Source organism: Rousettus aegyptiacus, unplaced genomic scaffold (assembly GCF_014176215.1).
Source record: "Rousettus aegyptiacus isolate mRouAeg1 unplaced genomic scaffold, mRouAeg1.p scaffold_m13_p_1, whole genome shotgun sequence".
NCBI lineage: Eukaryota > Metazoa > Chordata > Mammalia > Chiroptera > Pteropodidae > Rousettus > Rousettus aegyptiacus.
Window position 1 is genome coordinate 106,554,793 of NW_023416284.1, and position 27,523 is coordinate 106,582,315.

The window sequence follows — 27,523 nt, forward strand, 5'->3', positions numbered from 1 at the left end:
CCATTCTGCAGATGAAGAAAATTATTTCTCCATTGTCATATGAAGGTGGATGTGGAAATAAAGATTTAGGAATTATCCAGAACGTGCTCTCACTTTTACTTCAGTATATGCAGCCCCAAATAAACCAAAAAAATAGAAAAAAGAAAAATAGAAAAAAAAAGGAAGGAAAAATACAAGCAAAAACTTTCCTGTCTCAGCTAGGAAGCATATGCAATTTGTTTCCTTCTTATGGCACGTCAGCACTTCTCTGAACTTCAGCTAGTATGCAGTGTCTGCAAATCTCACATGTCACCTTAAATGTACTTGTAATGCCACCAGAGTTATCTTGAAAGAAGTCATTGATCAGCAAGTTGGAACACCAAGCAAAGACATATTTGTGAGAGTGTATGTAAGCTGGGATGGTGGAAGATGTAGAGTACAGGAATCTCTCTAGTCACAGCGTCTCCTGGATGACAAAGACAAGAAAGAACTGTTTTGACACCTCACCAGAATGCCTTCTTCTTCAGCATGAAAGCCTTGAAAATAGAAAAAGACAGGTCCCTGTAACTGACATTCACTCCATCCCTTACCCTGCTTTATTTTCTCCAAAGCACTGAAACATGGTATATTTGTTTATAGTCAGTCAGTTAACCCCCAACAGAATGTAAGTTTCATGAGAGCTTCTTGGTTTTCAGCTGTATCCTCAGTACCTATAACAATGGCTGATATGTAGTAGGTACCCTCAAAATAGGTTTGAATGAATGAATGATCAACTCTGACTTGGGCTTATAATCACTATGCCATAGTTTAAAATATTTTAATAACTAAAATAATTTGATATAAAGCTGAAAATTGTTTTCCTTTTTTTTAGTGCTCTTTAATAATGTTTTTAATTGTTATGAAACCAAACATATTTATCTTTTCTTTTATGACATCCTCTATAATTTTATGCATTGGAAACTCTTCTTTCATTCTTATATAAACATCACTTCTATATTCTTCTTGATTTGTAGTGTTTCTTTTTGTATGTTTATCTTCACCTAATTAAGAATTTATGTTAGTGGGAAGTTTTCCATTTTTCTTTATTTTTATCTTTTTTAAAATTTTCTACCAAATAGTAAACTGTCTTCACCCCATTTATTAAGTAACATTTGCTCTCCCAACTAAGAGTCTTGGCTATTATAATACTCATATTATAATATTGGGTAATATTAAAATCTCAAACCTTCTACATATAAACTAGTGTAAAGGAATCTCTCTCATACACATATGACCTCATCTTTGTTTTGAAGATGCTCATATTATCATTGAAAAAAAGACAAATATCCATGTAATTAACATAAAATGTGATTAACTCAATAGTTAAAGGTATAAGCAAGGTATTATGGGGGTTCAGAGGATTAGATGACTGACCTTGGTAGAGACTACTTTACAGGTGAAATCCAGTGTATTAATCACTTTTTCTTTTTTTAATCTAGACACTATGGATAAATTAACACAGGCTAAGATTATTTCAGCTGATTGTGAAACAAAAAAATGCTCATCGTGAAAAGTCAAATATCTACAAATCCACAAGTACAAATAGAGACCTTGACCTATAATCTAATAATTCTTTAGAGAACAAAAAGGAAATTAAATCAGTTTGGCATAATTTGTTCTTACTGAGCTCATGCTGGCTTTAATTGTTCACTTTCTTTCTTTGGTGCTTATAAACTCTTCACGATTATGAGATAACATGAGAAAGTCCTTCTAAACTGCCCAGCATGTTGACTAGTCAAAGAAATGTCAACAATGCCTCTTGTGAGAGACTTATTCAAATTTGCCTTTTGTCTCCATTAGAAAACCAGGCAATTCAGTAGCTTATCTCTCAGTTCTATTCACATTGTATACCCTGTGGTTTCTCAAAGAATATTGATACTAGCTGAGTGCTTCCTACATGTGAGTTATTTGAGCACTCGAGCTTCAGGAGACTATTGCAGTCTGCAAAGAGGAAATTTAGAGAGCTTTTCTCTATCTTCCCTTTCATTTGAGTCTTCAAATCTCTTCTCAATGTTTCTTCTGAATTATAAGCTTGGATATTATTCCATTTGTTAGAGGAAATAATAATAATAATGACAGCTACCAATTATTGAATGTCTCTAATATCCCAGGTACAGTGCTAGACATTTTACTTATAATATCACGAGTCCTCACAAGTGAAGTGTGCATACATTACCTTCTCTGCCTTAAATTTAAAATTTTTTTAATTAAAAATTTTTTCAATTTTAAATTTTTTAATTTTTAAAATTAATAATAATGGCTAACATTTTTTGAGTGCACTTAACAAGTGTCATCTCACTTAATAATCACAAACTCTTCTTTTACCTGGAACTATGGAGCAAATGGGTCTCTGAATTCAATAAGTATTAATTAAGAAGCCACTACCTACTGGGCACTATCCTAGGCACAAAACAAAACAAATTTCTCACTTCACAGAGTTTATATTTTAGAGAGATGACAGTTAAATACATAAAACAAATAATGTGCCCTGAGGGAGAAAAGAAAAGCAGGGCGATGTGGATCACCGGCGCTAGGACGGGGGTGGGTATTTCATATTGAGTGATCAGGGACTGCACCTCGGATAAAGGATTAGAGCAGAGAAGTGGAGTGTGAGCCGGAGGTTCTCTGGGGAAGAACCTGAGGAAGGAGCATGCTTGAAGTGCTGCAGGGTCAGCAAGGATGATGGACAAGGAAGGAATGCTGCACAGCCCTACAGCCTTCCTGCTGATGCAGTGGGACCTTTGTCTTTCCCACCGCATAAAGACTTCAAGTTCTTCATATGTACCACAGAAAAGAATCATGGAAAGTATTCAGCAGTATATAACAGGGTCAGCTAACTACAGCCCAAATCTGGCCCACTCACTATTTTATAAATATTTATTGAAACATGGCTTCGACCATTCATTTACATATTATTTATAGCTGCTTTCAGTTTGTGACAGAGACTGTATTGTTTGCAAAACCTAAAATATTTACTATCTGGATCTTTATAAAGTTGCTGAGTCCTGGTACATTCCAATTCATAGAGTAGCAAGAACTTATATTGTTCAATTATCTGTAATATGCTCATTATAGTATGTCTACACTCCATCAATATTAAAATATGTTCAAAATGAAACTTTCTATAATTAAAAAGAAATAATTGTAATATAGCTACCTAAGAGTTTGAGGACTGGGAAGCAAGAATATCTTAGTAAAGGATATATATTGAAATACTGGAAACTGGTTCAATTCTCATTTTCCAGTAAGCAATAAACTAGATTCTCTGAAGGCAACATAAAGCCAAATGAAAATGTGCACGTGTGTGTGTGTGCCACACACATGTGCATGCACACATACACACGTAGAGCCAAATCAGAAGATTGACAGGTACACTCTAGCCTTTTCCACATAGCTGACATACTGCCATTTAACCAGCGAGCACAGAGCACGTGTTTCTGTTCCCAGTCACTAGTAAGAGACAAGGTTAACATTTTAAGTGATGGACTACAGCATGTTATTTCCCCATGCTATGGACCCGTGACTGCACCGCCTTCGAAAACACTTAATTTCAGTGATTGAATACACGGGAGTGTGCTTTCTCTGCTATGAACCTTTGACAGCTCCTCAGTTTCATACGCCAAGGGAACCTTATTTTTCCCTCTTTTTTTCTCCCTCCCCTTTATACCTGAAGGGAAGTAAAATGAATAGATGGTGACTGAGAGAAAAAGAGGAAGCCCAAAGAATGAAAACTAGTGTGTAAACATCTGAGTATTTTACACTGGAAGTGTTCACTGCCATCTGCTCTAATTACTCTTAATGTTTGGGCTACCATCTTCATACAATAGAAATAATGATCTCCTCAAGGGCAAAAAAAATTTTTTTTCTTACAGAAACAAACAAAATTTTATTACATTTAGCTCCCAGACTAAAAAAGCATCAAGCTACTTTGTAGTGAACAATCAATTAGGAGAGTGGGTAGATCTCTGATTAATACGAACAAATTGGGTCCCCTGAGTGTTTCCCTTCCCCTTTTCTTCATTCTCCTGCCTCTTTGGAGGAACAGTGCTCACAGCTCACAGAGGACAAAGAGATGACTAGACACTCTTCTGGTCTGAGGCTACTCCACACCAATTCCTTACACTTGAATCTGAACCAAACAAAGCCACCTCTTCTCCCAGTCTTTGCGCTGGCATCATTGAGAAATATTGATTATAGAGGTGGGTATAGAGGTGGGACTCAGCAAACTTTATCTATAAAGATCCAGATAGTAAAGTGAGCTCCCCAGAGGCCACCCTGACCCCTTTTTAGGAAGCTAAAACTAACAGCTTCATTAAAGCCTCCAGGAACAGAAATGATCTAGACTGGGTCTGTCCATTGGTACTCCAGGAGAGCCCAGGCCTAAGTGAAATATGTAGAATCATGAAAGACATGGAACAGATTATGGCAATGCCAGCAGAGCTCCGACTTTCATAAAGGCTTTGTCTAGAGACCATCTTAAATCCCCAAATTTAAGCATACCACCTGTATTAAGTCTAATTCTGAGATACTCCCCAGGATTATTCCTGCCCCTGATATGCACACCATACATAATCCCCTTTCCTTTCATATGAACAGAGCCAGTAAACACCATGGGGAATCACTTCCATAATTAGGTTACGTTACATAGCAATGGTGAAAATGTAAGTATAATTAAGTCAGAAATCAGTTGCCTTTGGGTTAATCAAAAGGGAAATGAACTTCACCTATCCAGGTGAGCCCTTGAAAGAAGAGATAGAGACTCTCACTGGCCTTTGAAGGAACAAATTGCTATATTATAGGGGGACCATGTGGCTAGGACCCAAGCGCAGCCTCTAGGAGTTGAAAATGGTCCCTGGCCAATAGCCAACAAGAAAATGAGGATCTCAGTTCTGCACCTGAAAGGAATTGACTTCTGCCAACAACTTAAATGAGCTTTAATGAAGCTCTCTAACTCTAGATAAAGATGTAGCCATCAAGGTGTCGGCCTTCTGAGACCTTGAGCAAAGAACTCAGCTACTCTGTACCCTGGCTTCTGACCTACAGAAACTGTGAGATAATGAAAAGGCATTGTTTTAAGTCACTAAAATTGTGATTACTTGTTATGTAGCAATAGAAAATAAATACACCACCACGATGGCCTTCTTTGGGTAGCAATTTTCATAGAGAATATGTTTGTTTTCCTCCCTTCATTGAAGTTACTGCTCAAAAGGAGAGAGAACAATAACACCAATTTGGAATAGCATTGCTGGGCAGAAGACGAGGTGGTTCTCTCACTACATAAGTGACTCTCTACCACAGGACATGTAACGTAGAATTTCTTAATTTACGATGCCAAAAAGCTTAAATTTAGACCTGATACAGACCTTTACTTTGCTCAAAAGAGCTAAGACTACAAAACATGAACAGCAAATGCCTCAGGACTGCTATTTCTTCACAACCTCACTCTATTTAGGCTGAAAAAATGCAAAATCTTTCTGATTCTGAACATAGCCACAACATGTGTCCTTTGGGAGAGCCTAAGAACTTGTAAAAGCCCACATTCTAATTCTACTTCTGAGAATAATTATTTAAATATAATTGATTTTAATAGCACTACTATTTTGTTTGCATTGTTTCCTGAGGAAAGAAGAGCATCTGACTTTATTTCCTCACTGGAAAAAAAAAAAAAAAAAAAAAAAAAGGCAATGCTTGAATACTTTGCAGAGGAAAACCAAACTCAAAAACCAGAGAAATTCCTCCTGTACCTGGTATCTTTACTGGCCTTGACTAAATAACTTTTTCCTAGTTCTTTAAGCTTCACAGTAGAGATTAATATACTTTTTAGGGAGGACAAAAGAAATGTTAATTTAGGTTTTCAGATCTCCTGATATCAAAGTACTATCATGTTTTATCAGGAAGCATTCATGCATGCGTTTCTGGTATTTGATGATGCGAAAGATTATTTGTTTTAAGGCTCACACCACAAAATTATCAGTCCTACATGAGGAATGAGGAAATTCAGAAGGATTAAATGAAGTGTTTCAGGGCTGGATGAAATTTCAAGAATCTAGAATTTGAGGAACTTGCCTGTCCACTGCAGTGCAGATGCCTTTCTTGTTTATACAGACTGCATCGATTAAAAATCATCACCATTATCTTTGTGAGCATTCACTGGCTCACTATGGGCCAGGCATTGTGATACCTAGCCCTGTACCATGAACGTATAATTGAATTTCTAAGCTCTTAGAGTCCAGTTTCAAACGCATTGTTCTTTTATTCCAAATGCATCTGCCACACATTGTCCCTTTTCTGCCAAACTCTGTTTATTGGTTCCAGATGCAATGAATCATCTACTGACTTGAGCAACATTAGAGGTAAACACCAAGATTAAAATGTAGAGATAATTGAATAACACCAACTACCAGTAACAGCAATCCAGGCAAAAGAGGAAATAGACCCAGAGATTTCAGATAGGGCAGTCTGATGGAAACCCTCCACTCTCAGGATCAAAACCACATGCCATTTTGACATGATGGAAAATATCTGCATTTTATTTTTCTGAATTTTCATATGCCATTTATTAGTATGGATAGGACTAGCAAGCAAGTGGTGATATAACTTAAATGTCCCCATGATTAAAAATAATACATCCAAAAACCAACTGCCATTTATTTAGTATGTCAAAGCAGTGTGCCTTAAACTATTTTTAAATGTATATATTACATATATATATATAATTTATTGCTTTGACTACTGATAAATAAGATTAATAAAAAAAATATGCATTTTTCTTTATAGAAACTCTTCTTCAGAGAAAACCCCATACAGCAAAAATTTTCCAAAGCCTTTCCAAACATTCATAAAGCTCGATATAATATCCAGATTAAAAAAATATACTTTAATCCTTCGTTTTGCAGTCACCTGGAAGTCATTGGACAAAATGCACATAATGTATAAATATGTACATATAACATATACACATAAGTTTAAACAAACACTTGAAAAATTCTTTATTATGTGTCTTTAAAGGCAGAAAAAACTCAGAACCCTTGGCAAATACTTAACAAGCTACAAGGAAAGTTATCACCCAAGAGGATCCTCAAAGTTTGGAAGTTTAAAAGCCACAAGACTCCTATGAAACAAGCTTTAAAGCAACAGTAATCCACTATGTAGGGATTGAAGACTGGGTTAATTTAATAAGCATTATTGGAGATTTATCAGAGGCCACAACACCTCTCAGAACACAGCCGAATGCCTTTCCTCAGAATTCTCCCTATGTCGGGGAATTACTCCCTTTCTGGAACTCAGTTCCTCAACTTGAACTAATTATTCGTGTGGCTCTGTTTTGCCTTGAAAGAAAGAAAGAAAGAAAGAAAGAAAGAAAGAAAGAGAGAGAGAGAGAGAGAGAGAGAGAGAGAGAGAGAAAGAAAAGAAAAGAAAAAGAAACCTTTTCTTTCCCCAATTTCCCAATGGGAAGAAGTATAATTCCAAAGAGGTCCATCTATTACTTCAGAGTTAATGAAAGCTTAAATATCTATTCCAATATCTCATTTCAAATGTGTGAAATTAAGTGACTGCAACAAGATTACTCAATGAATTGAATAGGGGTAGAGTCAGGACAAAAGCCAAATCAAGTAATTTTTTTTTTCCACCAAAAGACATGGACCATTATTTTGAAATTAGCATAGTGTAATGAGCTTTTTAAAAATTTCTTGCTGGCCGATCAATACACATTTTGGCAGGTACGAACCACATCAGTAGGTCTCATGAAAAAGCTGGCAAGCACATAGCTCAGCTTTCTATCATTTCCATTTCCTACTACATGACCTCTTTCTGACATCTCCCCCTCCAGGTGAAGTTTCTCTTGCCTGTGAAGTTTTTGATTTTGTTTTAGAAAATTAAGAAGAAAAAAAAAAATCACCTTGTCTATTTATCAATCACAATAAGCAGAAAGAACAACTTTTCCTTCTTACTCCCTCACTTTCCCATTATACTCAACTAATTGGGGTGAGAGGGTAGTTTTTAATCTGAAACTATTAAAGTTTTTCATAAGGGCCAACCAAAGCAAACCTAAACTTTATTTAAAGATTTTTTTTAAAGTTTTTAATCATACTAAGACCAATTAAAAACAATGTAGTGGGCATACACAATCAACACCTTATCTGATTCTCTAAGCAACAAAGATGATAAGAAGGTACTCAGCGCATGTTTAGAGAATGGAAAAACAGAAAATAAATAAAGCTGAGTTACATTATGCAGACTAAGTAAGAGACTTAGATTTAAAAGTAGAACTTAGGCCAACATAATTTATACAAAAGATATTTCTTTTCTTTCTTTCTTTTTTTTTTTTTTTACATAGAGGAAACCTTCATGACATTGGAATTGGTGATATTTTTTTGAATATATCAAAAGCATAGCAATAAAAGAAAATATAGATAAATTGGACTTTATCAAATTAAAAACTTTTGTGTATCAAAGGACACTATCAATAGAGTGAAAAGGCAACCCAAGGAATGGAAGAAAATACTTGCAAATCATATAAGGGATTACTACCCAGAATACATAAAGAACTCCTACAACTCAACAATAACATCAAAAACAATCCTATTGAAAAATGGGCAAAAGATTTGAATACATAGACATTTCTCCAAAGAAGTTATACAAATGGCTAGTAAGTGTGAAAAAATGTAACATCAATAGTAATTAGGAAAATGCAAATCAAAACCACAATGAGATACTACTTCATACCCATTAAGATGGCTATTATTTAACTTAAAAAAAAAGTGTTGATGAAAATATGCATAAATTGGAACCCTTGTGAACTGCTAAGAATGTAAAATGGTGCAGCCATTTTGCAAATGGTACAGCAGTTCCTCATAAAATTAAGCATGCAATTATTATGTATTCCAACCATTCTACTTCTGGGTATATACCCTAAATAATCGAAAGCAAGGACTTAAATAGAAATTTCTATAACCTTGTTCACAGCAGCATTATTTACAATAGTCAAAAGGTAAAACTAGCTCAAGCATTCATCACAGATGAATGGACAAAATGTGGTATATACCTACAATGGAATCTTTTTCATCCTTAAAAGGGAAGGAAATTCTGACACCTGCTACAACATGGATGAATCCCAAAGACATTAGGCTAAGAGAAATAAGCCAGTAACAAAAAGACAAATATCATACGATTCCACTTAGATGAGGTACCTATGTAGTCAAATTCATAGAGACAGAAAGTAGAATGAATGGTGGTTGCCAGGGGCTAGGGGCGGAGAAATACAGAGTTATTGCTTAATGGGCATGAAGCTTCAGTTTGAGAAGATGAAACTGTTCTATAGGTAGACAGTGATGATGGTTGCACAATGTAAATGTATTGCACTGAACTGTACAATTAAAATGGTAAATTTTATGTTATGCATATTTTCTCACAATTTAAAAACTAGAAAATAAAAGATGGGGTTTTTGTTTGTTTGTTTTTACTTAAATCACTAAACTTCTTGGGTTCTATATTTCTCTAGATCAAACTAGCAGATTAAAAATTAAACTTCCTAGTTGGTTCAATACTTCTTTAGAGCCAAGCTTGAAATGGAGGAATTTTAGAGTATCCAGTCTCCTCATTTTCAGATGATGGCACTGGAGCCCAGAGAGGATAAATGACTTTTTAAAGGTTCTAAGACCAGATAAAGAAAGGAAAACCAAAAAAAGAGAACAACCCTCTGCATATGTGCTTGCCTTGTTACTCTGTCTAGTGTGGGTTTATTTACTTGGTTTCTGTGAGCGTGTATGTATGTGTGTGTCCACAAGCCCTTGTGCTCTAGTCTCCATTTGCTTCTTCACTCTACTCACCTAGTTCTTAAGTGACAGCAAACAGAAATCACCTGAAGTTCCCAAGACACGTTCTGCCATTTCACATCTCCGTTCCTTCATGCATGGAGGTTACTACTCTTACCTCCATCTAGAAGACGCTTCGACCCCATTCCATCCACCTAGCAAAGGCTTGCGCAGTCTTTAAAAGCCAGGTCATTTCCCTTTCTCTGTGAAGTTTTGCTAGTGTTCTCTCCCCTCCTTTTTTCTGCTTCCACTGGGCTTTGCACATGCTGCTATAATACTTACACCACATGACTTCACAATGTTTGGTATCTTGTGATAAATTATATCTCCACTGCCACCTCACCTAAGTCAAATGAGAAGGGGATTCAAGGGAACCAATGGGGGAGCTTAATGAAAAAGGCGGTAATACTTGAATCATGCCTGGAAAGTCCAAAGGCAAGAAACTGGCTGAAGCTGCCCTTGCCCAGCCGCAGAGGGAAGAGGGCGCTGGTTTGAGAGCAATCTGCACATCGCTTCTGGAGAAGCAAGGGTAACTGTGAGTCCCCTCAGAAGGAAAAAACCTGGGGTGATATGAAGGTTTTTTTTTTTTCCAAGAGGCAAACTGACTATTGGTGGAGAGCAAAGTCCCCATCTCCAAAAATCAATGGGCCAGCCAATCAGAGAGAGCTGCAGGCCATGGACCTCAGCAAGAAGATTTTTGATGACCTCACAGAAAAGCTAGTAGTAAAGCTAACAGTTGTACATCTCCCACCTGGAAAGCACTTGCCTTGTTCTTGTACCTGCCACATATTATGTGTCTTTTTACCCTAATCCTCCCTCTTCCTGGGCCAGCTCCTAGAAGAAGTGGGGAAGGGGATAGAGAGAAGAGAGAAATAACCATTTCCCACCAAAGGCTTCCAAGACATCTGGGGCTGGGGGAGTCTTTAAAAACTGAATAGAACTTGAGATTTTGAAATTACATGGGACCGAAGTGTGGTTAGGTGATGATCAGATGCCATCAAGATGAACACATTCAAAAGCAGGCTGTAAATTAAGGACTTAGAAGTAGTCTTTATTTAGTAGGAGATTACAGGAGATGTGGCCAGGGGCATTTCAGTGCTGAGGGGCACCAGTACCAGGGTGAGAAACTGGAAACAGCCAATGGTGTTATTCTTTCAAGAATCATGGCTGTGAGGGGAAGGAGAGAACTCAACGACTCTGTCAAAGGAGCCAGAAGGTCAAAGGAAGATTAGGGGAAGTATGGAGTTCTTTGTTTAAGATTAAACAGTTTATATACTAAGGAAAATGAGCTAACTAAACAAGAGGTATAGAAAACACAGAAAAGAGAGGGGTCACTGATGACATCAAGTGCCACCGAAGTGGGAGAGGAAACTGTCTGAAACACACAGGGAGAGGTCAGTCTCTTTCTCTGCTCATCCAACAAATACTGGCAGTCCCCCAGTGTCCATCCCCTTCTCTCATCTGCACATTCTTCCTGGATACTGTCACTACCTCCCTTGGCCTCTTTTACCATCTATCTCAAATCTATAACTACAATTTCTCAAATCTATAACTCGAACCCTGAAGTCTTTCCTAAACTCTAAATAACTAGATATCTCCATTTTTATGTTACATAGGCACTCAGCATATGTAAAACTGCATTTATTATTTCCTCCTTCCCACACACTTACTCACTAAGCCATCAATACTTGAAATATTGCTTATGACACTGCTATCTACCAAGTTTACAGAGTTACCCAACTCCAAAGATACGGTCACCTACAACTTCTGTCTTTCACCTCCAATAGCCAATAGGTCACCAAACCATGTCCATTCACCTCATAAATACCTCTTGGTTTATTCTTTTCTCTCCATGTGTGGGACTACAGGAGGCACTCATCTCTCATATGGCTCTTTTTACTGCAGGCTCCATGAGGGCAGAGAGTAGGTCTGTTTGAATATCTAGAGTTTAACACAATATTTGAACAATAGGTATTTAATGAATACTTATGAAATAAATGAATGAATGTTGAATGAATGACCACTGATTGCAACAGCAGAGACCGGTCTGTCTGCTTCCATTCTGCACACATCCTTCCATTTTCCTCTCTACTGCTAATACTACTAATATTCTCTTCCTAGAAAAATTAACCCCTTTAATTCATATCCCCTCTTTCTTGCACACATATACCAACACACACATATACACATTCACACACCTGGCATGCCTCCCTCAGAACACACACACACACACACACTTAGAATGCACAGGTATGGAGCTTAGACAAAAACTGATTGTCAGTGCCTAAAGAATAAAGTCCAAATTCAAATGAACACATGTCCCCACCCCATAATTGGTCTCCCCAGCTTTATGTCCACTTCACCCCACATCTCCACTGGGATATGCACCATCCTCAAGCTTTACCAAAAGCTATGCTGTCTCCTGCACATATCATGACCATGCTTATGCATATACGCCTTCTCTCCTTGGCAATGCGGTCATCTTTCAAGGTCTGACTCCATCTCTGTGATGACTTTCTCTGGCCCTAAGAAATTATTCTTTCCTCAGTACCTGCCCTGCACTCTGTTCTTATTGTTATTGTTGTCTTTTGTGGTCCATATTCATATTGACATTATATTGACATTTTTACCTGCTAGGTCATGAGCTCTACAAGAGCAGAGACTACATTATAATCACCTGTATATTACAAGGCACTAGCACAGTAACTGGCACATAGTGGGCACTTACTTATAAGTTAAATAGACCAGATTAATTCATTAGACCAGCTGTGTGAAACAGGCAGTCAACAGTGGACTATGGTGACACCAAAAAATATTCTCTTGACTGAAAATTTAACATTCTTCATCTCTGTTAAAACTATTTAGTGTTTTTTTATTTAAAAGATTGCAGAATATATTTATTAAGGCATAACTCAAACTGCTGGTACTGTGTCTGCCAGCAGAGTGCCTACTTACCTGCTTCAATAAATTGATAGCACTTATTTGTAATTTGCAGCTTCCATTTGCATACAAATAATTAATGTGCTAGAGTCCCTAAAATTGATTTTTCTCCTAAGTTAAATATTTCACCTACAATCTTGTTAGTGTATCAATTAATGAAGTTTTACTAAATTCAACCAATAAACATTTAAGCCAGGGACTGTGCTAAAGCCTGAGGATAAAATGATAAATAATATAATTCCCTACTCGCAAGAAGCTGACTGTCTAGAAGAAACCAACATACGAGCCAATATTTACAATGTCACACACACTTGTTTCTTTTTTTTCAAAAGGGCAAAATCTGGATGTTTACAAGAGAAGGTAGAGAAGATAAAAACAAAAAGACGGTATTCTCAGGACTACTTCCCAGATTACGATCCTACTTGCAGAAACATATAATCACTTGCCTTTTAAAAAGAAGACATGCAAACATCTAATACTCTGAACAATCCAGCCTACTCAACATAATCTTATATTATTAAAACTTTTATCTGTAAGCCAACCATAAACAGTAACTGAACATACATCCATTTAAAGACTGCAATGAGATTCCTTTTCATTTCAGGATGGTGGACAATTCGCAGTTAATGACTTTGTTTATTTAGCATAGCAACATTTGTCCAAATCATTCAAGTTCTTTAAAAATCAAACAAACCATTAGGAGGAAAAGGGTAAAATTTCTTATTTCGGTAGGAAAGAGGAAAAAAGCCGCAGGGCTCATAATCTCTGTTTGAGATGCTTGCCCCCAAAAAAGAATAGCCATAAATCCTCAGAAGAAATCCTTGACACAACATCATCCCCTGATAACCACATACCCTAAGTATTCTTCCCCCTCTAATTGAAGTCACACAAAAATTTCAGTACAACCCAAGTTCAAATTTTTCAAGAAAATTGTGGCCACAGAGCCCCTTAAGAGAGGCTTGAAGATATTCACACTAGACCACTTCTGAGGCATATGCCCTGGTTCCTTAGGCCCCCTGTACACACACTGAAACTCTGGACATTGCTCACTTGGTGCCCTATCTTTGCCAGATTCAAGAAGAGAGGACAGTAAAGCGTACTGCTAGCAAAACCCAACATCAAAAGGGTAGCTAAGTTGATACTGAATTTGTAATTATAGCTCAATTATTAATTAGTTTGTCATAGAATCTCACATAGCAGGCCAACCCACAGTCACAACCACGCAAGTAAATTCAGACCAGGTTAAAAAAAAAATTTTTTTTCAATTAATTTTTCAGGTAACCACAGTGGTTAAGAACTGGCCATACTACAAATAACGGGGGTGCTTGCTTGTATTAATGTTTTAATTTGAAACACGCTTATTGTGGAAACAAAATCTCCTTTTACATTTGTATTCAGATAAGGCTGGAAACAGCATCTGAACACATAATCGTAACACAGTGTGTTTCTCTTGCTCAAAAGCTGAACCTTCTGCCTTAACACTTTCACAGACTCCTCCAGGCCTGCTTCAAACAGACAAAACGCTCCTCCTAAAACTCAAAGAACATCGCGACACCTTTGTAATAGGCCTATTTCCCAAGGGGGGGATAAAAGGACAAGGCAAATTAAGGGAAATGCAGAGTATAAACTTGAAACTCACTGTCAATAAACCCAAAACAAACTTGAAGTGGAGGTGAAGAAAGTGGGGGGAGGAAAAGCAATGTTAAATGGTCATCTTTCTTCTTATTTTATTTGAGGAAGTTAAGTTTGCACAGCTCCTTACAAGCTGTCTTTGGCTAAAATCACTATTAATGAGCTTTGACATTTGAAATTTAACTGAGCATGAGCTAACAGCTTCCAGCACTGCACCACCCATGAAGGCAACTGGAAATATTTTGCTAGGGCCTTACAGTGTGTTTATTGAAAAGACACAGCTTTCAAGAGAAAGTGTTTATAGCAACCACTTTACCTGCTATCCCTGCCCTGTGATGTCTGTTTGGCTTCAAGGTTTGGGGGGTCCTCTTTAACTCCTTCTAGTCACTGCTCTAATTGTTTTCAAGTCTAGCAGGAAAATGTTAATAAAGTTCTTGCTCTACAACAAACTAGAGTTATGAGGACAGATTTGAAAACTTTTGAGTTATGACAAAGGAGCAGGCCACAAAGAAAAAGAAATAAACTCATTCGGCTCATTAGAAAAGCAAAATGAAAATACTTATTTGTTGTGGCAATGCCATTAAAATTGTCCTTTTCCAAGTGAGAACACAGATCAGTGAGGAAAGGAAGACAGCGTGGATCCTTCTTAGCTAAAATCCTGGTTCACTGAAAAAAAGTGAAACCATTATTAACCAAAAAGTTTCCCTAAGAGAAAAGCCTAGAAGCCAGTTATTCACTTTACTCCTCTTCGAAGAAGGCATTAGGCACATGAGAGGGAATGAGCTTGAAACGAAAGGATACTCCCACATACCCTGCTCTCGCACAGTTTGCATGTTGTCAGTCTCCACCTCCATGACATATTAAAACAAAATGAGAGCATCATTCTGAATATCATGCCATAGTCCCGTGAACAGTACTCTGTGCTCAGTGATCCTGCACAGATTCTAAACCTTAAAACCTGCCTGGACGCCAATATCAGTATGAAGTTCAGAACCACTATTCTTTCCCTGAAGTCAGTATTATGCTGGAGAATTTAAGGATATCCTTTGCCTGAGGCATACTTGGATGGAGTAAAAGTAAAAGCAGAAATTATAACCTAATCGGGAATGCCTCCAAGGAATGCAGACAAAAGCTCAGTTACAAAGAAAAGGAAGTTCAGAATCTATGAACTAGAAATCACATATAATTTCAAGGTTTTTATTTACCAAACCAAGGTTGGCCCACCCCTAAAACCCAAAGAAGGAAATGCTCAAGGATGATACCAAATCATGAAAATAATTCAGATGTTACAAATAGAAAAGTGATAAAAACGAAGTAGACTTTTTTTTGGTCATTACTAGATAGTTTTTTCATAGAAAAGCCAAATGTTATTGGATTTTAATTTTATTTAAAATACTAAATGTTTCTTTATTCTCAGATGTTACATGATTACTAAATTATTTCTAAAAGTCACACAATAGACAGTATTTTTTTAGGTAATTGATAGTAGCCATTAATAAATCAGAGTGTACTTTTGATAGCTATGACTTAACACATGCCACAGGTGGCATCAACAATTTATTTTTTATATCAGCATATTTTTAGTTATAAAAGTAAGAAAGTGAAGTGCAAACTTAAGGATAAACAGGCATCTGTGAATCTGTCTGGGAATCTGTGAGGCTATGATTATCTTGTGTCTTATGTTTAAAAGAAGAAACAGAAATGTAAGGAATAAAGAACTTTCGGCTCTGGCATTGGAGGCGCACTGTATTAGATCTTGATGGTGGAGAGGTACGTAGCTGGTCTCTCACAGTCTCAGTCACAAAGACGACTAAGGAGAAATGGGGGGAGGGGGAGGGGAATATGTAACAATCTCCACTCATTAAAACCCCATGCATTTCATCAAGTGTCCTTCAAGGCTTTCCTCAGAATCTTTTACTCTGATCTTTCATATATATCCATTACCATTTTGTTGTCTTGTCAGCTGGGGAAGGAGAGAACAGAAGAAGCGATTAGAAGGAAGTGGAGGCTGCTAACAGCGACCAGATGTGAGAGCTGCAGTCTGACAGCAACGGGAAGGACAGAACACATCAGCAGTCATGGTCCATTTAGCAAGAAGCACACACCTTCCTGCAATTTCAATACTACCTATTGAGAGGTATTATTTTTAAAAAGTAAAACAGCTGAAAGTTATGCTAATGATCCAGAGCATCAAGAAGACATTTGATTCTACTGCCTCTACTCAATCAAAAAGGCAGAAAAGCCTTCGCCCTGTTATGGAAGACAAAAACCAATATAAACATGGCTTGGTATTTTAAGGAAATTTTTCCAATTACCCAGAAAATTAACTTCTACCTTATTCCTCATTCCGCAAGGAAAAAAGAAGAGTGAAAAGTTTGGTCCAAGAATGAAATTTGGAAATGCCATTCATTTAACAAATAGCAGTGCAACACCTGCTCAACAGCAGGCACAGAACTGGGTGCTTGGATCACCTCCCAGGGGCATCTAGTTGAACAGGAACCAAGTAGAATAGCAAGTAGTAGGTACAGCAGTAGGTACCAGGATGGGGAAGCCATGATACAGCGCAAGCCAGCAGAACTTGAAAAGCCTTCTGGGGCTTGGGACGAAGCATGTGCAGGACACAGTCTTAGACTCCAGTTGTTTCCTCACTCACTCACGTTTCCCCATTCTGATAGCACCTTAAATCAATCTGAATTTAGAAAATTCGAAAATAAAAACCAAAACAATCAAAATACTCAGAGTTGAAGGCATGAGGCTGGGAAGCATGATAATAATGATAATGATGAAAAACGCTGAGAATTTATTAGATACCAAGAACTTCACTAAGACCTTTACTTCTGTAACCTATTTAAACTTTACAACAATTTAATGAGGGATCTGTCTTACCAGTCCTATTTACATATGAGAAAACTGAGGCTTGCAGAGGCAAAGTGGCATGTGCCCAAGGACAAAATACCAGAAAGTGGTGGAGCCAGGGCTTCAAAGCTCTGTTTTCAGACATCAGGAGCTTGTGCCCTAAAGAACAATCTAGACGAGTATAAAAATGTGTCTCAACAGAGGTAAAGTTTTCAGAAATCTGAAATTATGAGAAAAATATAGCCCTGGAAACAGAAAGATCTCAAATTAGACTGAACTGCCAATCAAAAGTTGTACCCAGTCCGTTTTCTTCCCTCAGTGGGAAAAGTTCTTTCTCTTAAGACTTCTTTTTCCTAAAAATGCGAACTTTCAGTATCTCTGATTCAGTGCAAGACCCTCAAGTCCCCAAATCATAGCAACGATTTTATTTTACCAGTTGTAGAAAATAGGCTTTACATTCATTCATTCAAACCTCAACTTAATCAACTATTTGACCTTGACAGTCACCTAATTATCTTGAAGTTCAGTTCCTCATCTAGAAAACAGAGATTTTTCCAAGGGCCATTATAGTGAGTTAACTAATATGTGTGAAGACTAAGTGCCTGACAAATAACAGGCGCTTAGTAAGTGTCACTGCTCACTCCTCGCCTTTCTCATACTTTTCCTTAAACGAAAACAAGGAAAAGATACATTTCTTAAGGGTCAGTTGTTGCATCACCATTATGGCAGAAAAATTAAAATAAAAAATAAAACGAAACAAAATCAACTTTATTAGTAATAGAATGTTCTATATATTGATTTTTGAGCACGGGTATCACAGTTTATGCATACGTTAATGAACTAACTATTTACTATCTGTGCATTTTGTTATATGTAATTTATACCTCAATGAGAGATAAATTATTGACAAAATAAACTTTAATTTTAAATTTAGTACCTCAAACATATTAACTTTATGGGCAAACCAAATGATATAGCACATATTTTATGTCTTCATACTATAAATTATTAAAAGCACACACAAAAAAATGAACTTCATATATTTTTCGTCCAGCCCTTAAACTTTATTCATCCTCCCTGCTTCCGCTTTAAATAATTCTATGGAAATTTCCAAGAACCACCATTTCATTCCTCTACTCTGCAAGTACATTACAGAGTTCTAAGCAAGCCTTTGTCCACATCGCAGCCAACCACCAACGCCACGCACCACTGGAATCCATATTGATATAAGAACTGTAAGAGTTGAAAGGTGTTTTAGTAATTTCAGAGGATTTTCACATCTGTAGACTAATTTAAATCCCAAAAGCATTATGGGTAGATATTTCAAAGCACTACTACCATTATATGCATAAGGGAAATTATGGCATTAGAGGTTAAGTCATGGACCCAGGACCACTTTATAAGATGGTGTTGGCAGGGATAGAATCCAAGTCTTCTAGCCTCATGGCTTATGTTCGTTTCCTTATTCTGATGCCTGTGACATCAGGAAGAGGAAGGGATGGCAAAGCAAGTCCTTCAATTTGTGCCAACCAAAGACAGCCCTGCAGTGCACTGGCCAGTGAAAAAACCAAAGGAGTCACGTTGTTAAACTCCTCTGGCCTTAGAAAAGTGTGGAATCTGCCTAAAATATACTTCTCTACTTTTAAGGAACAATATCTTTATACCCAACATGACTCTTCTCAGAGGAGAATATTAATGCCATGAATTTACTCTGACTTTCAGGCCCCTTGCCGTGGGACCAACATTTTACCTTCTAGAGTCTATGTAGGGAAAAACAACAACAACAACAACTAGATTTTTCCAGGTAAATTAAAAAGAAAAAAAATTATACTAATTAAAGCCATATTCTTTTACACAACAACAACAACAACAAAACTATCTCGGTTTCCCTTTTCTTTTTCCCCTGCAAAACTTATTTCAAGGCTAAGATGAGCCCATTTAAGTTTCTATTATCATAAAATAGAATTCTGTTAGTGCAACAATACTGAGCAAAAGCAATTTTAATCTCGCTTTTCCAAAAGTATGCATCAGTGCTTTCGAAAATAACTATGCACGTGGGTACACCTGTGTAGATATATGTGTGTGTGCACACGTGCACACGTACTAGTGCACATAGGGAGGAAAACAAGAGAGTTATTAGAAAATCAAATTCACATATCCACCACAAATAAATTAATAATAGCATATTATAATGCCATATTTTTTTTCATTATCTAGAGGAATTTTGTTTTGTATCTTTATAGGCAGAGTGGGAGTGCTAATTATGGCCTATAAGTTCATCTCTTCTAGAGATTTTTAATAAAATCTTAACAATCCCAATCAGACCATTAAAAAAGTCCAAGGAAATAACAAAATTTCTAGAATCTATGGTTACATTCACTACATTAGCCAGCATAGCTTAAGGTCTACCTTAATTTAACAGAAAAGGAAAAGGAGGGGGACAGAAGAAGGGAAAGAGGGAAAAAAAAGAAAATATGGGGAGAGGGAGAGAAAGAGACAGAGGAGAGGAGGACAGAGAAAAGGGAAACAGCAATTTCACTTATCCCATCCACGCACCTAGCAGCTGCTTTTTTTGTTATTTATTTATTTCCTCCCCTTTTCAACTAGATCCTTTTTTCTCATTTAGTCCGACAGAGATTGTCCTCCTGGAGTGACCTTTTATTCTTTCCTTTTCCTTCACCCCTCCAGGCTATTGCCCTCGTGCCAGTAACTAGATAACACACTCTATCAAAGATTTTTTTAAAAAATCATTGGGAAGGCACTAGGGCTGATAGTGGCATCAATCGTAGCCTGACACGGGCTGGGGTCAACCATTTATCTCTTCACATAGCCTGTGGTTACTGCAGCGGCCATCTTGACTCACTACATCTTAACAACCTTGTGCAGATGTTGCCTCTCCCAGCATTGATAATATCTGCTCCCCAAGTCTTTTTCTATACTTGTTTGGCATATTTCTTTGTTTTATTCTCATGAACGTTTTTTTATTAAAAATTAGGGTAGGAATGAGTGAAGCCCATCTCTTCTTTCAGAGCCCTTCCATACTCCAGAGCCAGAGAGATAGTTATGGGTTGTGAAAAAATTCTTGGTTTTGGAACCCAAGTTTTCAAAATAAAATTGAAATACTTTTGTTCCTTAGTAAAATAAAGCTGTGTCCTTGAAGTTAAACTGAATTCACTTGGCACTGCTCTAATTTCACTAGACATGAGATTTTATTGAAAGATTTCTTTTGACTAACTCGAATTTATTTTCCATACTACTACATCCTTTTCCCATCTGATCTCTTCCACCTCCAAAATATCATTTGCTATAATTTTCAGAAACTTGTTCAGCAGGCAGCAGCAGGGTTAAGAGAAAGTTTAACATTAGGCAGACTGTATTTCAAAATCCCAGCTCCAACACTATTAGCCATGGGACTGTGGGCAAGTCTTCTAACCTTCAGAAGTGTTCATTTCCTTATCTGTAAAATGGAGCTAAAAATACCTACTCTACAATGCTGTGAAAATAATGTACACAAAATAGCTATATGTCATGTGTCTAGCCCATATGAAAGGTCAATATACTATTTCTTGGCTCAAAATTAACGAATAGTCACTTAGTTGGTCAGGCAATGGAATTTGATGGTGTACCAAGCACACCCACGTCATACACAAAAACTTGCCTTTCTCCTTAAAATTCTCACTTGCATATTTCCCTTTCAAAGGTAACTCATATAAAAGGGTCTACAATTATTTTTTTTTTAAGTAAATAAGTTAATAGCTATTGAATGCGGGTGATGGGTACATGGGGTTCATCATACTATTCTCTCTGCTTTCATGTATTTGAAATTCTCTATGAAAATTGAGGAAAAAATAGGCCCCAATAAATATATTACCCTAAATAGGCCAAATGCACCATTCCTCCAATTACACCACAGAAGTTTGTGATATCCCAATAAAGAACAGAGTCAATTATTCACGATGCTGAAAGGGATAGCTTCTTAAGACAAAAGAAAAAGTCTTAAAATTTGTCTTAATGGTGGATTTTATGGTCACATATATAATGATACATAGATATTTCACCCCATGCATTGTCAACATTGAACTTACCAAACTTCCAAATTTACTCATCTAATATACAGAGAATATCCTTTGATTACTTCACAAAATTACCATAATTCTGCAACTAATGCCTGTAGACATGAAAATGAGGAGATGCCATCTCTAAACTCTCCAGCTTGAAGGTTATAGGTGGGAAGGTACTGGGGAGATCTTGCTCATAACATCACTGGCCAACATTTCCTTGACCAGAATCAAAGCCCACTGGATGCTGAAATTAAGCAGGATTTTTTTCTCTTTCCATAATTTTTTTTTATTTTCAACTCTAAGCAAGTATAATTTTTGCAATAAGATAAAAAAAGTGTTTCGTCTTGTTTTTTTTTTTTTTTTTTTTGTATGTTAAAACACAAGTAATATTGTGCAGAGGCCAAAATAGTAGGAAGAGAGAAGCTGAAATTACAGGGCAATGTAATATTTATTGGAAAGCAGTAAAAATTATGGAACTTCTGTATCTCTCACACAAGCACCTCTCATCCTTACTCTATAAGATGCTTGCCTCATTCTCCAGCAAATTTAGAAGGAAAATTAAACTAAACACTTTGGAACTATGAATCTGAGCTCCTATTACATCACTAAAATAATACAGCAAAGAAAATTATAAGGCTCTCTCTATTCTGAAAAATAAGTAATTTCTACTAAATGTTATTCTATTACCAAGACTTAATAAAAGAGTTCAGAAAGATATCATGAAAATCAGTTGTGTCAAGCATATCCCCACATCCACGACCTAGAGAAAAACCAGGTAGAAAATGGTAAATTATTATGGTTTTAGAAGCCAAAGGCCTTCCTTTGAAGTAAGAAGACCTTTATGAGTAAATCATCCTTCATATAACATTTCTCTGGTAAGAGTATAATTCTTTTGTGGTTCCCAGTGTCTACAGTCTCAATAGCAATTCTAAAATTTTCACAATAAAGTTTTGAGAACTGATTTCATTCTAGTGTCCCTCAGATTTAATTATGTTTATTTATGTGTACATTTCACAAAATTTACCCATGTTGTGGTTACAGAAAAGATAAATATCAGGCCCCATGATGCAGATCTCTATCCAACCACAATAAAAATGCGTGCACGCGCGCGCACGCACACACACACACGGACACTTTCACTCAAATCACTACCAGAGCAGAAGGATACAGGAAGCAGAAAACCTCACTGAAAGAATCTAGAACACAAGTAGTAGGACAATGTCCAGACAAAGGCAAGAGCTGGCAGGACCAATGGTAAGTGAGAGGGGCAGAACCAGCCCATGTCCACAGCTGAGGTTGAAACTCAGGGGATAAATTTTAATATACCTCAACTTCTTCCACTACCTAGTGATCTACTTCCACAAATTCATTTTGTAATTTCACATATTGATCTTGGTTAATGTTTACAAAAGAAAACAGATTTTCTTTCTTCTTTTTTGAATTTTTTTCAAAAGAAAATCAGCATTAGGAGCATAGGCTCTAGAATTCTTCTGTCTCTGAGTCCCTGCTCTGCTACTTACTGTGGGTCTTAAAACAAGCTACTAAAAGTCTCTGAGCAATTTAATCTGTATATTGAAGATAATAGTAATCACTTCAAAGCTTCATTTTGAGAATTAAATGGAAAGTTCAAGTAAAGGGTTGCACTCAGTTCCTGACCAGACATAAGCATTCAGTTAATATTACATCTGGTAATATTGATATTACCAGTTAATATTAGTAGTAATAGTCTTAGTGTTTCTTCACAGTAAAATACAAAATACACTTCTCTAGGTGGCATCATACCTAGTACCAAAATACCCTATTACGTCTGTCTTTCCGTTTTTCTTAATCTTCTCAATTATATTTTGTTGTTTCATTTTAATCCTTGAGAATAATCAATTTAGCCAGGTGATGCAGTGAATTCTGTGAGCAGACAGAATTCAGAAAAGTCATGAAGAATCGCCGTCTTTCGCATTGGTCCCTGATTTGGACAGGGTGCAATGTGAAGATAAATTTAAGTGCTGGAATGGCTGTTCAAGAGATCTCACACAATCTCCTTTGTGAGGTAGTTATCTCTATAAAAGTTTTAGAACAATTTACCCAGACGAGAAAGGAACTGGAAACTGTCCCCAATGTGTTTTCAAGGCTCCGTTCAGACACAGGCACTGAAAGCTGCAATCAATGCGAGGTCAAAGGACTCACACTGGAGGCCAAATTGCATGCCACATGGTGGAGTGAGGCTTTTTTTCAGGAACAATGCATTGTTAGCATGTAAGGAACACTAACAAACTGCTACCTTGAATGTGCAGGAACCTCACACAGAGAAGCAAGCTTGTCCTCTCACTGCATCTTTCCTGCTCCGGGTTAAGAAGACACAACTTGTGGTGCTACCGATGCAAGGGTCCCAGTTCAAGCCTTCAGTCCCTGCCCCCATTAAAATGTAAAACCAGATTCGACCCATCACTGAGTGGCACCAGAGGATTGCAATTTCATCCAGCACAATTTTTATTAGCCTTGCAATTTCTTAATGGATTCCCCCTGAGGGCTGGCTGGTAGAATCCTGAACTACCAGTCTGGATTTGCCACAGGCAGCTTAATAAACATGGCATCCGCCCCATGACAATTGTCATAACATCCAACCAGGGTGCAGAAGGCAGAGCTAAAGGTTACAAAACCACCACTCACATGGCAGGGAGGTGAGTGGGAAGAGTGGTGGAAATTGTAATCTGAAGGAAAAGGCTGTTTGCTGGGTCTGAGGTCCTTCCAGTCTGGCCAGAGTTCCCAGGAGCCAAGCAGGCAGCTCACCACCTCCTGCAATCAGTATCTTTTATACATCTCATCAGTGTCACTGCTCCTGACATCTCATTATGCACCAGAGGTGGAAGTGGACAGGTACGGAACATCCGAACTTTTCCTTTTCTTATTATTTCTATGGCGCACCATGAAGCTGGGAGTTAATTAAGTCCTGTGGGACAGACAATCAGTGTCTTTTTTGCTGGGTTAAATTACATTATATGCAGATACAAGAAGAAGAAGAAAGAGAGAGAAGAAAAAAATAATCCCTCAGCTCTTTCCTGGTTAATGGAATACATTAGAAATATAATGATTCCAAACTGGAAGCTGAAGTTGATAGCTCCTTAGCATACAAGATTTCTAATGAAGTCATATGATGAATCCACCAGGGACAACCTTCCTTAGAGGATCTCAAAGCACTCTTAAGAACACTTTTAAAGAACTTCTTTCCAGTACTCTGAGAGAAAGTCAATTAGGGGATGATAGTCAAACTTATACTATAGGTAGGAAAACACACAACCAGACTGTAGGAGTGGCCTTCCTTTAGATTCATGAAATCTCGGACTAAGAAGAAACCTTCAGGGGTAACACAGAATCAGAGAATGTGAGAATGGGACTTTTCCCTTAAAATGATCTAGCCCAAAATTTCCCACAGTGTTCCACAGGGAGCTAATAGGCATGGTTGCATGGAAATAAATAAATAAATAAATGAGATTCTTCTGATCCAAGAAGTTTGGGAAAGGCTAGATTCAGCAGAGTAAAACTGTCTTTCTTTCCGCAGGACTCTCCAATGCTTCAGTGTGTCACATTGTGACTCCCAAAATGGAATCGAGTCTATATTATTTTCCAAATTTAATTGACCACAGACTTTTTTTTTCCTAATAGGACATTCTTCATTACTAATTATCCACAGAACTCACATCGGAAAATGCTAATTTAGTCCACTCCCTCATTACAGATAAGGAAACAGATTTTTCCGAGGACTTGCTTATAATCGCACCGGTGATTGCCTAATTGTACAAAGCCTGGGTGACAGATAAGCCACTCTCAGACCACTGTACACACTGCCCCTTTCTATAACTTACCAGGAATCCAAAACAAGGAGAATCACCAAACCTTCTTGTTAGTAAGGCATTTAGTGTGCCTCCAGATTATGCATTCCTATCTTCAACCCTCTCAGCTATGGCTTTAAGACCCCTCATTTCCTTATGCTCTCACCTCAACACTGACCTTAACCTACTCGTATCTGAGCTCCAAGAGAACAGCAGCTCTGTGTGTTAGGATCACCTGGCATTGGGCCACGCTTCAGCCAGACTAGCATTCCAACTCTGATATGAGCTATAATAAATATGTCATGAGACAAAGCGGTAGCTATGAAATGTATAAAGCTTCTAACCACCCTACATTTCCTCCTGAATTAAATCTACACTCCTTAGTTGTCAAACTAAAAGCACCTGTTTCTCAACTTTTGTTTCCAGTTACTCCATACACGATTACATGCCAGCCAAATATCATTACTTATATATAAACCAAGTCTTCCCACCTCTGAGACTGTGTAATACTCATCTCTTCGCTAGTATACCTTTGCTCTTTATTGCCCTTATCTTTATAATCCTTATAAATTCAGGTCCAGACAAAATGCCACAACCTTCAGGGAATTTCCAGGTGATGATTTTTCCAACCAGAAGATTTCACGACTTTTATTTTCCACAGTAAACTACAAATACCTTTGTTGTTGCATTTATTATATTTTGCTTATAGTACAATTATTGAGTTTTTATATCTCACCTATCGAACAGTACATTCCACAAGGCAGGAGTTGTATCTTAATTATCTGTAGAATTAATGTAATCCTATCAAAGTGAATGCATAATTTTACCCAAGTCCTTCATAGCTTCACAGTCTTCTGTCATCTCTCAAAGTAGCCATCTGAAAATTCCATACGGGGACTAATATAATGACTAGCACTCTGTGAGTGATCTATAAATAATATTTGAGAAAGATTAAAGCACAAGAATTTTATTTTCTTGGTCAGGGGTACCATGCCGTCTCCATTGGTCATTTTACTTTATTCATTTAATGTCTGTGTAAAGTCATCAGGTAGCGTCCTTCAAAGTGATATTAATTGGTTCCAGGCAGAAACAGAACAAATATATTTGCTTCTCCTTGGCCGTGCATACTTTTCCCCTCTGGGAAGGGAAAGAAGTTAAATGGCAATGTTCTCGGGTGACTGCTACTAAAGCTGTAAGCCTAACAGCCGCGGTCCTTGCTTTTGACATTAACTCACAGAGAGGCCTTGGTCAGTTGACTCTGTCTGCTCCACTCCATAAAAATAGGTATTCATCATACAGAGATGCTGGGAGGTTTAATTAATATTTGTAAAGTGTTTGGAAAGATCCATTATGAGAAATGATCATTACAAGAGAACATTTCTTTCCCTAGATTGCTCTTTTCTTTATTATTAGAGGATGGTTGTCTTGCATAGAAGTGAATGATGAGCCATCCCCGTTGGGAGTTGGTACATCATAAAAACAACTACTGTCATTTTGAATCAGGACGATGCACATCACAAAAAAAACACAAAACTGACTTTGAGGTCCTGCAGGCTACTGAAGGTATGTGCATTTTATGTAGTCATTACGCTTTCTTGTCTGCTTGTTTATTTGTTTGTTAAGAGCAAACACTCTACTAAATTCTAGGAGAGGTTTACCAAATCCTTTGTTTCCTTTTCACTTAACCAACTTCCTTATACAGAAAAGGTACCTTATTTTCACCTCTGTCAAAATTTCATGCATTAGTAATGTCTTAAGTTATAATAAAGGACCAGTGAGAACAGAGGAAGAGGCCTTAGTTTGGAGCCATAAAGAGGAAAGTGAGGCTGTTGTCGTCGAGTGTTAGCTGAGGCCTCCCCCCTGCCCCCACGCCAATGTCCATTCTCCAGCTTCCCTTCATCAACAGCCCCAAGTTTTTCTCTCCAAGCATCACTACTTTCATATTCTTAGCCAGGCATCTGCAGTAAGATTAGCTCTATTCTAAGGTTCACAGTGGACACTAATTGGCCAGCAAAGTTTATCACGCTGTGCATAGGGCAGTGTGTCAAGTAACTCGGATTAGACCAATGTGTCACGAGGAGACATTTGTTGGAGACTTCTGAAAAAGAAACTTCCTATTTTTGAGACCATGCTATAAAAGACTTTTTCATTCTCGTGTGATGTGAAGAGGGGACCAACTAGCCTAGGAGCGATTTCACAACCATCTGTGGCCACAGAGAAGCAATCTCAGGTTGAATCTGACCCCATGAAAGGAAGGGCAGAGACATGGAAAGAGTATCTCATTAGTGAGCACTGAGCTGCTGGATCAAGCCATGCTTATGATCCCAGAGCTTTCTCGTTCTGTGAGTCTCTTATCATTTAAATCCATCTCAGTTCT

General features: G+C 37.4%; 1 protein-coding gene across 11 annotated transcripts in view; it reads right to left on the reverse strand.

The window, feature by feature from the left end:
• PKHD1 (PKHD1 ciliary IPT domain containing fibrocystin/polyductin) overlaps positions 1 to 27,523 on the reverse strand; it is a 405,020-nt gene that overhangs the window by 287,512 nt on the left and 89,985 nt on the right. For 9 of the 11 annotated variants that reach the window (XM_036218764.1, XM_036218749.1, XM_036218754.1 and 6 more), the window contains one exon: positions 22,041 to 22,082. The exons of the other annotated variants lie outside the window; for them this stretch is intronic. In XM_036218764.1, coding sequence (XP_036074657.1) covers positions 22,041 to 22,082 — 42 coding nt within the window. The remainder of the gene's footprint in view (positions 1 to 22,040; positions 22,083 to 27,523) is intronic. 11 annotated transcript variants of the gene reach the window in all.